The sequence below is a fragment of the Nothobranchius furzeri genome, chromosome 3, assembly GCF_043380555.1.
Source record: "Nothobranchius furzeri strain GRZ-AD chromosome 3, NfurGRZ-RIMD1, whole genome shotgun sequence".
NCBI classification, from domain to species: Eukaryota; Metazoa; Chordata; class Actinopteri; order Cyprinodontiformes; family Nothobranchiidae; genus Nothobranchius; species Nothobranchius furzeri.
The window spans coordinates 79500917-79514183 of NC_091743.1; the positions used below are offsets into that span (position 1 = coordinate 79500917).

Below are 13267 nucleotides of genomic sequence, written 5' to 3' on the forward strand. Positions count from 1 at the left end.
CGTTACTTCAGCATCAGAACCAGTCCACCCATCATGTCTCTGTGGTACCAGATTGGGAAAGCGGTACATGGTACCTCCCTGGGGAGGCGTCCAGGAGGCATCCTAACAAGATGCCCAAACCACCTCACCTGACTCCTCTCGATATGGAGGAGCAGCGGCTCCACTCAGTCTCTCCCGATTGCCCAAGCTCCTCCCCCTATCAGGCTGAGCCCAGCCACCTTGTGGAGGAAACTCATTTCGGCCACTTGTATCCGCCATCTTGTTCTTTTGATCATTTCCCAAAGCTCACGACCATGAGGACTGGGTGGTAAATCGAGAGACTTGCTTTGCGGCTCAGCCCCATCTTCACCACAACAGACCGGTTTAAAATCCATGGACCTACTTGACAGTACTACATGGATCCTGCCATCAATGCCAATTGTGGCAAGGTGGAGAAACGAGGGCCCGGGCGGGATTCGGTCCCCAGACTCCCAGGTGAGAGTCCTGCGTGCTTATCAGCCAGCCAAAGGGACATCCCCTTGGCCAAGTAGCCAGGGCGCATGATCAGTCGGGACACTGTGACAGAACGCTCACACTGCCTGACCTTCCACCTTGCCACAACTGGCTGCCAATCAACTTCAGGGTTCATTTCTAGATCCTGGTTCTGGTCTATAGGGCCTTACATGGACAAGCACCATCTTACATGGGTGATCTTCTTAGTCCCTACACCTCCAGCAGGTCCCTGAGGTCCAGTGATCAAAGCCTACTGGACGACAGGGCGACGGTGGCACAGGAGTCAAGTGCTTGCCCCGTAATCAGAAGGTCGCAGGTTCGAGCCCCACTCAGTCTGTCGCTGTTGTTGTGTCCTTGGGCAAGACACTTAACCCACGTTGCCTGCTGGTGGTGGTCGGAGGGACCAGTGGCGCCAGTGCTCGGCAGCCTCGCCTCTGTCAGTGCGCCCCAGGGCAGCTGTGGCTACATCGTAGCTCATCCCCACCAGTGTGTGAATGAGTGAATGACTGATTGTGTTGTAAAGCGCCTTGGGGGGTTCCAGGACTCTAGAAGGCGCTATATCAAATACAGGCCATTTACCATTTACTGGTTGTGCAACGCACCAGGCTAAAGACCAAAGGTGACAGATCATTTGCTGCTGTGGCCCCCAGACTCTGGACTCCTCTCCCCCTGAGCCTGAGATCAGTGGACTCCTTTAAAGAGCACCTGAAGACTCACCTGTTCAGGCTTTTGCGTGACCTTCGTCACCACCCTCTCCCTATTCTGCTTTTCTACCAACCCCGCCTTTCCCCGGATCCACCGGCATTTCCTTTTCTTTACATTTTTAAAAATCATGTAACCACACCTTTAATCATAAAAAAATCTTTATATTTTACACGTTTGCTCTTGTGAAGCGCCTCATGATTGTTATCTTGAGAGACGCTAGAGAAAAGATCGTTTTCTTCACCTGATGAAACCCGGTAGGTTCTGGGTCCGGTTCTGACTGCAGGTCTAAAAATACATTTAAACTGAAATTTTTAACGTTTTTACATTTTATTGAACACGTTTAACAAGACGGGTTAGAACATTTTCATTGACTAAGAAAAAATTCAACAGAAACAAAGAAGCTGAGACACGCACACACATGCACAAGACTCAGATGCAGTCAGAACTTTTAATGATTCTGATCAGAGGAATGTAGATGAGTCCACAGGACCTGGATGGTTCTGGACCAGAGGCATCACCATCTCAAACAGCTGTCTCGTCCTATCAAGTGTTACAGAGCAGATCCAAGTGGATCTTCGGTTCTTACTCCTTTTTCTTCTGCTGCTGCTCTGGGCTGCAGTTCCAGTAGTACAGAACCTGCAGCGTGATGATCCCGTTACAGGTGGAGGAGATGACGTAGGTCAGCGCCATCAGAGAGTCACCCGTCTCCTGGAACACCACAGGAACAGGTCTAGTTAGAGCCTCAGAGCAGGTCCAGTTAGACCTGAACAAAACCAGCGTCAGTACCTGCAGAGAGGTGAAGATCCGTGCAACAGAACCAGCAAAGAGCAGGAAGATGGAGAGGGCAGAGAGCTGCCCAGTGTGTCCGTTGCGGAAGTTGGTGGCTGCCTGGATTAGCTGAAACACACACACACACACACACACACACACACACACACACACACACACACACACACACACACACACACACACACACACACACACACACACACACACACACACACACACACACACACACACGTCGTTTAAATCCTGGTCACTGAGTCCTTATACGAGGTCAGTTAGACCATCATAACCAGTGTGACGACCCAGATTCCTCCGGGCCGGAGCAGACCAGGGGCCTCATCCGTGAAGCTCGCTTGCGCACAACACAATCTCTGAAAACTGCGTAAATAATTTTCTTTGCAAATTTTGTAAATTAATAAAGAAAAACTTGACGAAAAGCATGTCCAACTTTAAGTTAACTCTGTCAGTGCGCCCCAGGGCAGCTGCGGCTACAGAGTAGCTAATCCCCATCAGTGTGTGTGTGTGTGTGTGTGTGTGTGTGTGTGTGTGTGTGTGTGTGTGTGTGTGTGTGTGTGTGTGTGAACGGATGAATGATACACTGTAGTACAAAGCGCTTTGGAGTCCTCTGACTCTGAACGTGTGGGTCGTTTATGACGTGTCGAGATGGGGAAACTGGCAGCACAACTGGTGAGGTGCTGAAATTAAAAACACATTTAGGAGACCCTCGTGCACACGCGGCTGGTTATGATGTTCTGGCTGATCCGTAGAACCGGTTCTGTGTTGGACCTACCCTCCCAGTGATGATGGCCGGCATGTTAAAGGCCTGCATGGACGTAACCACTACCATAGGAGTGACCGGAGACAGGAGGACCAGAACCAAGATCACATACACAACCAGGAAGAGCAGACCTGCAGGACAGGAGACAAACCAGGCAAACATGTTAACGTGCACAGGAAGTAGTTTTCTCTGTAGATCTTAGTCTCCAGACCGTGTCCTGGTGTGCTCCGGTCTCACCTCGGCTCGTTCTTCCTCCGTAGTGCTGGATGAGGAAGGCAATGGTGACGGTCTGCAGCATGAGGAACAGAGCCTCCCCCCAGGCACTGGGGGGCAGAAATAACCAGGGTTCATCCATACGGACATGTCGGAGCGACCCGCTTCAGACTGAACAGAACCAACCTGAAGGGGAACTTGTTGGCGATGCTGTAGGCCATCGTTCCAGTGATGGCCAATAGCTCCAAGAGCACCGAGTTCAGACTCAGGCCCTCAGCGCTCCGTGCTCCCATCAGCTTTATGATCTGAGGTAGCTTTACTGTCGAAGAGGAGCAGAGTCACCAGGGGTCAGAGGGTCTTCTGAGCCGAGCCTCAGGGGCGCTCAGAACAAAGAACTCTGAGCATTTCATCAAATACGTTTATGAGAAACTTAATCATGAGGTCATCTTCACCAGCTACACCTGCAGGCAGGCTGATCAAAGAGGCTGCTGTTAGTGGCACACACCACCGATGAAAACTAAACGGGTTCCTACAGACATGCCTGCATCTCAAAATGTTGAGAAAACAAAAAGTCACAAAACTACTTAAAAACATAAGTTAAAATTGAGTTATTTCAGAACCTGTTGCTATTTGTTCTGTTTTTATTTTTGTAACTGAAGGTTCTGGTGAGATTTCACTGAGTAAACTCAATAAAGGAGACATTTGATTGATAGGAAGTGCAGCTCAGTCCTTCAAAATAAGAGTCCCAAACACTCATTACTCTTCTTCAGTGGCCTAGTGGTAGAGTGTCCGCCCAGAGACTGGGAGCTCAGGGTTCGATTCCTGGTCGGGTCATACCAAAGACTTTGAAAAAATGGGACCCAATGCCTCCCTGCTTAACACTCAGCATTAAGGGGTTGGATTGGGGGGTTAAACCACCAAATAGTTCCCGAGCGCGGCTTGTCTGCAGCTCACCGCTCCCCCAGGGGATGGGTCAAATGCGGAGAACAAATTTTGCACACACACCTGTGTGTGACAACTAATGGGACTTTAACTTTTTTTAAACCATTTTTTCAAAACTTTTCATGGAAATAGTATTTCAGCATAGTAGAATTATATTTTTACCATAAAAGATGATTTTAACTAGTGGTTAAAGCTGCGATGGCAAACTTGGAAAACAAATCAGCTTTAAACTATTTTTCACGCCTCTTAACATTCTAACATAGTATAAATATGTGGAAATAAAACAAAAAAAAAGAACAACAGAAAAATGAATGCGATTGTTTTCCGACATGTGTCTACAAACATCTACCAATAACACGGCTCGGACCAAAACCAAAGACTGGACCACCCGGCTGTCGGTCTTGCTGAACCGCTGCACCTTCCTAGGGAGATCCAAGAGGGGATGGGGTGACGGTTCTGTCACCGCCTTTGGGTTCAAAACCCAGCCTGTTCTGTAGATTTGCTATAACAGCTTTAATAACGTTTTTGTTTATTTATTTATTTAGATTTCTAGTTTGCATCAACCTTTCATTCTAGAAATACTACTTATATTTATTTTCTTGATATTTTCACTTCATCCTTGCTGTTCTCCTTGGACCCAGTGCTACTGTTCCTTCATCATTTAGAGTAACGTTTAGTGAGATGTAAACAGGAGACACATTTACCCATCACTGATCCCAGGATGATGCCCATCCCCAGAGCTTTGCTCACGACAACCTTCAGACATGGTACTGCAACGACACACACAGATGAGTCATCACCTGACTGTTACACAACAAAGACCAAACCAGCCTCATGGAGACCAGTAAACCTCCAGTTCAACTCGGTTTGTGGTTTTTATTTTTATTTAGTGTTGTTGTGCCGATGATAACTGCAGGAACATCAGAGCAGGTGCATCTCAGACATGGACCTCAGGACTAGGAGGTAGAAACCCAAGATGTTGTCCTATAAACATGTCCCACATCTCTTCTTCAGGTAACATCCTAGTTTGTCTTTCTCAGATAAAGACCACCCACCCACAGGACCTAAAGGAAACGAGGCTCACCATTTATCCGCCTCAGAACTGCTGTTTGGGTCAGCAGTGCCCCCTGCTGGTGGAAAGTGGAAGTTCTGCCCAAATGAAAACACCAAGAGCAAATAAATAATACAGATACATAAAAACAACAAGGTGTTGGTGCCAAACGAAAACAGGTGACACATCTGAACGGTTCAGGACACTTCACGCCTGGCTAGGTCAGGAGAGGATGTCTGCACTGATGCAGGGATTAAGTCCAGACACAACTTCCGGAGTTTTTCAAAATAAAGTGCAAAGAAAAGTATAGAAACCCTTTAAGCTGTTCAAAGCCATGTGTCACCAAATATGGGAGCAGAGAAAGACTGGACTCCCCAGAAAGCCAACATTACACTGAAAAAAGAGAATAGTTTCATCAACCTAACTGAATTGCTTCAATTGGTGACAAGCAGTTTATCCAACCTAAATTATTAAAATTGTACTAATAATTTAAGTTGGATTAACTTAAGTTAATTGCTTGTTACCGATTGAAGCAATTTTTTAAGTTGGATCTACTTTTTCTTTTTACAGTGTACTGATGCAGAGTTTGATCCACGACACCCGAGAGCCAGCAGGACTCAGAAACACCCAGGAGTCCAGAGAACTGGACCTGGAGACCTCTCCCAGAAACAAGAGCCTAGACCAGGCAGCTGGAGGTTCTTCTTCTTCTGTTGTATAATTGGCGGGTGGCAACCAACTTTCAGGTGCATTTCCGCCACCTACTGAATGGGAGTGTGAGTCGAAGTGGGGAGTATCCTACTTTTAAAAAAATAAATAAATAAATTCTATCAAGTAATCCACTGTCCCTTAAAAAGTCTATGACTAATTATACACCGCTAGTCCCCCATTTAACAGAACACCCAACTCAAATTCCTTATATCCTTTAACTTTTAATTTTTCAACCAACAATTTCCTATTCCCCACATATTTTCTACAAGCACATAATACATGTTCTACCGTTTCCCTATCACGTCCACGTCACACCTACCGGTATTATGCTGTCCAAGAATAAAAAGCGTACTGTTCAAAGCTGTATGTCCCAGTCTCATCCTTGTTATCACTGCTTGATTTCTGTTACTCATTTGAATGACTTCCATTCTTCCAACCTGTCCCTTTAATTTGTATAAATGTCTTCCTTTCACGTCCCGTATCCGTTGCTCTTGCCATTCATCCAGAATCTGCTGTCTAATAACTGATTTCACCTCTGCAACGCTATACGGAACCTCCATCACAGTATCCAGTTTCGTTGCCTGCTTTGCATAATAATCAGCTATTTCATTACCCTCTACTCCACTGTGAGCTGGAACCCACATAAACCTAACCTCTGAATTAGCCTTCATCAACCTAAACAAGCACTCAAACATCTCATACAAAATATCTGACCTCTTATCAGCTGACATTTCTTTAATTGACAACAATACAGACATGGAGTCCGAGCAAATAATACTTTTCCTAACACCGTTTTGTTCTATCCACTGTAAACTAAATGAAATGGCTAACATTTCCACTGTATATACTGACAGATTACTAGATGTTCGGCTTTTATGATATTTACTAAATTTCGGAATCCAGAAAGAAAACCCAGTTAAATTTCCTGACTCTCTCGACCCGTCAGTATATACAGGGATGAATGATTGATGAGCGTCATTTAATCTGTCTTCCACAACATTATCCCAGTTTCCCACACCTTTCCGTATGTTAATTGCATTGTGAATATGAAAATCTATCATCACTTTTGGAAATAACCAAAATGCAGTAGGTGAATATAAAAATTTCTTAAGAACAACCATATCATTTAATTTAAAGGCCAATCTACATGACTTCCAAACCAAACTCTCATACTGTCCATTGAAACATTGCCCTCCTACTTTCATCTCTCCCTTAACCATATGCTCATCCTCTTCACTACCTTGTACACTAGCCCAGTAATTTAATTTCAGCAACTTTAATCTTAGAGGCAATGGCATCTCTCCCATTTCCACTTGTAAGGACACTACCGGTGTGGTTTTCATTGCTCCACAACAAATTCTCAAACCCTGACTTTGAATAACTTCAGTCTTCTTCAGTAATGTTTTACTTGCGGAACTATATACAATACTACCATAATCAATAACCGATCTGATCATTGCTATATATACCTGTTTTAAAGCCTTGGTACTAGCCCCCCAATCACTACCCCTTAAACACCTCATAATATTTATCACCTTTTAACATCTTTCAACTATGTTATTAATATTCTCCTTCCAAATCAACCTTTCATCAAATATAACACCCAAATATCTAAAACTATGAACTTGCTCCAAAGGTTCCCTATATAATTTAAGCTCAATCTTGACATTTCTTTTCTTTGTAAAGACCATACTTTTTGTTTTGTCCACCGAAAACTTAAATCCCCATTCAAAAGACCAATTCTCCACTTTAATTATTGCTTCCTGAATTTTCTTCTGCAAGTATTGAATGTTCCTTCCCCTTTTCCATAATATTCCATCATCTGCAAACAATGCTTTCCCAACATCATACCCTATCTCTTCAAACACATCATTGATCATAATAGAAAATAGAACAGGACTGATCACACTTCCCTGTGGCATCCCATTGTCAACCCTATAACCCGCTGACAAACTAATCACCTATTTTTATCTGAATGTATCTATTAAACAAAAAGTCCTTAATCCAATCATATGTTCTTCCCTCTATCCCCAACCTTTTTAATTTAATCAGCAAGCCCTCCTTCCACACCATGTCATATGCTTTCTCAATATCAAAATAAACTATAACTTAACTCTCTTTGTTTTGTGCTTTCCTGTCATTTTCCAAACTCACTATGGCGTCCATCGTTCCTCTACCAGTCCTAAACCCATTTTGATATTTCATCAACAAATTCCTACTTTCTAAATAATAATTTAACCTATCCGTAATCATTATTTCCATTACTTTACCTATATGAGACGTTAAAGCTATCGGCCTATAGCTCTCCGGAATACTTGGATCTTTCCCAGGTTTAATTATCGGAATTATCACTGCCTCTTTCCAATTTTTTGGTAATTTTCCTTTTTCCCAGACTTTATTATATAACTCCAACAGCCTTCCCTTCATCGTATCCCCTAAATGTTTAAGCATCTCATAATTAATATCATCCTTACCAGATGACTTCACTTTAGTTCTCCCAATCGCTCGCTCTAGTTCAACAACTGTAAATGGAGCGTCAATTGTCGTCAGTTTCCGCCCACCACCATCTTCAACATTTTTTTTTAATTATCATTAAATGCTTATTACAATTTCTCGTGAGGTGATCAGGACGCGACTTTATCTCTCTAGTAAATGAAGAAGTTGGCTTCTGTTTCCCGTTCCTGATTTTTACACAGTTCAACAGCTACATGACATAAAACATTCAAACCTGATCTCCAACTTTCTATAAACAGAATATTTAAATAACTGTAAATGATTTGTGAAACCTTCCTCCGATAATGTTCAATTCAGTGCGTTGTTTGCCTCTACACCACCTCAGAACTGGGCTGGCTTAAATACGCTATCAATCTATGGTATCTGACCAGCTGTATCTGATCAGCTGGTTGACATTTTAAACACAATAAATGACCCGGAAGCTCATCAGAGCAGGTCAGAACGGTGCATTTCATCACATCAGCGGCTGTAGACGCGCTAACAGCAGCTGCTCACCGTCCAGGAAGTTAAAGTTGAGAAAAAACTGGTCGTAGCAGGACTCTGGCATGAAGTAGGACAGTAAAATGCCTTTAAAGGGGTCCATAAAAGACGAGCCTTTCACATCTTCTATGGGTTGCGCCATTTTGGATGACGTTAGTGTGAATGTGTGACGGAAGTACAGTCCGACTAGTAAGAGTAGCGCTACAAGGGTTCCGCCAGGAACGGAAACTACGCACGCGGAGAACGAACCCCAGAACGAACTTGGTTCGAGTTGCAAGCACGGGCTATATAATTTATCACATATTGTGATTTTTTAAAAATCAATTTGTAAAAAGAATGTCTTCGGTAATTTTGAAAATTTTACCTATTTCTACCCACACATTTAACCTGAAAAGAGCTTTTCAGTCCGAGTAAGAAGCCTCTAATATTTCTGGTTCAGAGGTGGACTGAAAAAGACAGGATACTGGTTTAGAAGGTCTGACGTGTTCCTATGTATTTACATAAAATAAAATAATAAAATAAAATAAAATCGTTTTAAGTCACATACTTTGTCCTGCATGCAGGGGGCAGCACGACGTCAACGGTGCATGAAAACCGCCTGACTGGAAAAGAAAAACAAGTAGTAGTGTAGCGTGTTCCAGACATGGATCCCGTCGGTTCCGTGGGTGTGTATCAGAGACAGTGTCTGTCAGAGACAGAGCTGGACTTTCCCGGTGTCCCGTACTCCGTGTCAGTCCTTAAAGTCGGTTACTGTTCCCCTCAGACCGACGGGACGTTCCTCGCTGACGGGACCATCAGCCTCATAACGGGAATCAGGACCATTCTGGTGGACACCGGAGGACCGTGGGACCGGGACGTCCTCCTCAGGTCTTTAGAAGACAGAGGTTTGACACCCGGGGACATCGATCTGGTCGTGGGGACTCACGGACACTCAGACCACATCGGAAACCTGAACCTGTTTCCTTCCGCTCAGACCATCGTGGGGTTCGACATCAGTGAGGGGGACCGGTACCGTCCGAACCAGCTGGCTCAGGGACAGAATTACTCAGTGGACCAACATGTAGGTACCACAGCAGTGTGGGGGACATGTTTCAGGTGTCTCTCTGCATGTGCCCACATGACCTCAGGTTCTGGACCCTAATAGACCGGTTCCCTCAGAAGTGGATCTGTTTCTGATCGTGATCCTGGTTTTTATGTGTGCTGACAGACAAGAGGGATGCTCCGACCCCAGCCTCAACTTAAGGTTCTCTCTGGAGTTCTTAGGTCTAAATAAGATCCATCATCCAGAACTCTGACAGAGAGGGACCGCAGAGCCGTGTCCAGGACTTTTAAAATGGGGTGGCCCATGTGGGGCACTTGATTATTCATGGGTGGCACCAATGGTTATGCTTATTTATTTATTTACACAAATCATTTATTTACTTTCTAGTGAATTTTTGAGTTTCACATTGCACAATCACCTTTTTTTCCCCCTCTTAATCTTCTACTTTTGTGGTGGCTAGCAAGTCACTTCTTGTTGCATTACTGCCACCAACTGGAGTTGAGTGGGACTCTAAATACTATGTATGTGAATATGAAAGAATATTAAATAATATTAATACTAAATGCCTGGGCTAGAAAACAAGGTGAAAGGTGCATGCAACCACACTATTTTGGAGTTTACCACCCAAGCCTTTTGTCGACAATGTAAAGTCAATTTAAACTGGAACTTAGTGGGGTGGCCAATCAGATTCTAAGGGTGGCATGTGCTACCCCAGGCCACTCCCTGGACACGCCCCTGAGGGACCGGTTCTGGTTCAGCTCTGACCTGCTGGTTCTGGTCTGGTGAATGTAGTTTTCAGCTGCTTATCACACTGACCCCACAGACCTGACCCAGTCCGCTGAACCCAGCTAGAACCAGAAGGTGGAAGTGGAGAATGAAGATAAAGATCACAAAAGAACAGAAAAAAAGTCAAAACAGGATTTAAAACAATCAGCAAGAGCAAACGAATAACACAGATTCATTAAAACAACAAATATAAAACATGAAAGTTCACTCAGTGGGGTCTGGTCGAACTGAGCTGATGTAGCTACGAGCTTACTGAGCTGACCAAAGCTATGGGAGGTTGGCGGGCGCTCCTCACCAATTCTATTAAGGTTCTTGATTGACAGGGTCAAAGGTCAACACACATGTGTTCATAAACAATAATCCTTCTCGGTCCTCTCCCCCCAGGTGTCTGTCATTCCCACCCCTGGCCACACGGGACAGGATGTCAGCGTCCAGGTTCTGGGGACATCAGCAGGAGCTGTGCTGGTTGCAGGGGATTTGTTTGAGAGCTGGTCAGATGAGGACACATGGAGGGATCTGAGTCTGGATTGTGCGGTCCAGGAGGTGAACCGTCACAAGGCCCTGCGTACTGCTGATGTCATCATACCAGGACACGGACTTCCTTTCAGAGTGGTCCGGACCTGATTTCACAGAGAGCGAGTCCTGGGTGCGTCCCAGCCCGCCCTACAGCCTTATCACTGTGACTCAACGAGGGTTGTGGTCAAAGAGCAGCTCAAGTTAAATACGACTGGTTCCTGGAGACCAGACCGGCTCCACGACTCCTACTGGTGGGGTCGTCACCCTCCTGGGGCTCACCCTAACTGCAGTCACTGATGTTCAGAACCGTGTGGGGCTGATCCACATGAGGTTCTTTGTAGGAGAGTCAGGTTGATCTAAAAACTTCATCATGGTGCAGACGACACCCCCCTAGAACCACCTGGGACACCAGGTGTGAACAGATGTGAAGGTCCTAACAGCAGAGAGGTTTAGTCTTCTGATCTATTGAAGTCCTCCTCTGCCTGTAGCTCATAAGGTTCTAGAAAATGAGCCGATTCCATGTGTGGCCATGTCTTCTACACAGAAGTTATTGTGATCATAAAAGAATAAATTGCTGATTTCTCAGATATTTGCCCTGGTCCACTAGTGGCTGGCTCAGATGGATCGCTGACATGTTAGTCAGATTTCTATTTGTGGAGCTAAGAGGCTGATAGCAGAACTTCCTTATTGCCTGAGTGTGTAAACATCCTGTCGTTAATGGGCGGTTGAGTCAGAGTGGCAGTACCAGTCAGATGGGACGCATCATAAATGTTTTATTCTACATGTAAAAGCCTGACGGTTGTTGAGGTTATCTAAAGAAGATCCTCTGTAGATGTTCCTGTTCTGGTTTTGTTTATGACAGATGAACTCTGCTAGGAATTAATTTAATCGTTAGAGATAAAACTGTTTTACGTCGTCGTGTACCTCTGAGAGTCCGTAACCATTTGAGTTGGTCTGATGATCTCCAGAGGAGGTCCATCAAAAATGTATGAACAGCAGGCTCTCTTTGCTTCCCCTAGTGCCCGACTACACCCCCTCCTTGATGGTGGTGATCTGAGGACACCCTGCTGGTGTGTGCTGGGCTGTTTCAGGAACATCTTTGCACATGATCAGAACCTCTGTACTGGTCTTCAGTCCAGACTTTTCTAGCCACTAGCATGACCAACCCTGAACCTCCCATTAGTCACTGGTGCACACCATGCGGGGTTCCTCTTCCACACTGGGTGTCTTCTGTCTGAGACATCCATCACTGTGGTGGTTCTGATGCTCACTAGTCATCAGCTTCCCTCTTTCCTCCCACTGCCAGGGTGCTGGACCAAAGGGTTAGCTAGCCTAGCTAGGTAAGCTAGCTCAGTGGACCCCAAATGGCGGCCCGCGGGCCACGTTTGGCCCGCGAGCCCTCTCTTTGTGGCCCCTAAACCCCGCACGCACCCCCACCCCTGACGGCCGACCGGGAGGTTTAGGATAGAGCTGAGGAAAATAATCAAATAATCATGGCATGAGATGCGGGTATAAACAGTTCTGCATCATAGAAGAGTAGCATAATCAATTATAGTGGAATGTGGTTTTGTTATTTTAACGGCGGCACCAGCGGAGCATCCACATCTGTCAGAGCGGTGTTCTCCACATTTACCGGGTAGGAAACTTTGGTCTGCCTTTATGTGGTTCTGCAGGGCTGAGCGCCGGAGTTGTAACCTGAGACCGAACCCGAACCGAATCAGCCCGATCGGTGCTGTTGGATTTGGGCCGTAAATTATGTTGATTGAGCGGGTTGTCACGCGGCGCGCTCCGCTCGCTCGATCAGTGACTGAGAGAGAGAGAGGATCGGAGGACGCTCCTCCAAACACGCATTATTATTTTCATAAGTTCGTTATTATTTCTCCTGGAAGCGCTCAGTCAGACCGAGTGCTGTGATGTCGGGAGATCCGGTCTTGGGGAGGGGGCGGGGTCAGTGACGGCGGCTGCAGCGTGATCATCTGTCTCTTTTATTTAGGGACACGGAGAAGTTAAAAGGAGAGAGAAATAGAAGATAGAAGTTCTTGTTCCACTTTATTCTTTTGTTTCATGATGATGAACTGATGTTAAATTCAGCTTAAAGAGAAACTGGGAGGAAGCTTTGGTTCATTTTAAGTTACAGGAGGTCTTGTCTCCTATCTGCTCCTCCAGAGACAGCATGGACATGAGGGTCACATGGTGAGGGTCCCACAGGACAGGTTAGTGCAGTCACACAGCCGAGCTGGAGGGGGACAGGTGT

General features: G+C 45.4%; 2 protein-coding genes across 2 annotated transcripts; one reads left to right on the plus strand and one right to left on the minus strand.

Annotated features, from left to right (window-relative positions):
- Positions 1-1626: 1626 nt before the first annotated feature.
- Positions 1627-8851, minus strand: mpdu1b (mannose-P-dolichol utilization defect 1b). Its single transcript, XM_015957777.3, has 7 exons — positions 8685-8851; positions 4621-4686; positions 3161-3293; positions 2999-3084; positions 2774-2892; positions 1984-2094; positions 1627-1905 (listed from the first exon to the last, which is right to left on the minus strand). The coding sequence occupies exons 1-7, from the start codon at positions 8809-8811 to the stop codon at positions 1780-1782; spliced, it is 768 nt and encodes a 255-aa protein (XP_015813263.3). The 5' UTR covers positions 8812-8851; the 3' UTR covers positions 1627-1779.
- A 411-nt stretch (positions 8852-9262) lies between these two features.
- On the plus strand, positions 9263-11600 carry mblac1 (metallo-beta-lactamase domain containing 1). The gene is made up of 2 exons (XM_015957778.3): positions 9263-9729; positions 10882-11600. Exons 1-2 carry the CDS (start codon positions 9313-9315, stop codon positions 11119-11121), a joined length of 657 nt encoding a protein of 218 aa, XP_015813264.3. The 5' UTR covers positions 9263-9312; the 3' UTR covers positions 11122-11600.
- The last annotated feature ends 1667 nt before the right edge of the window (positions 11601-13267 follow it).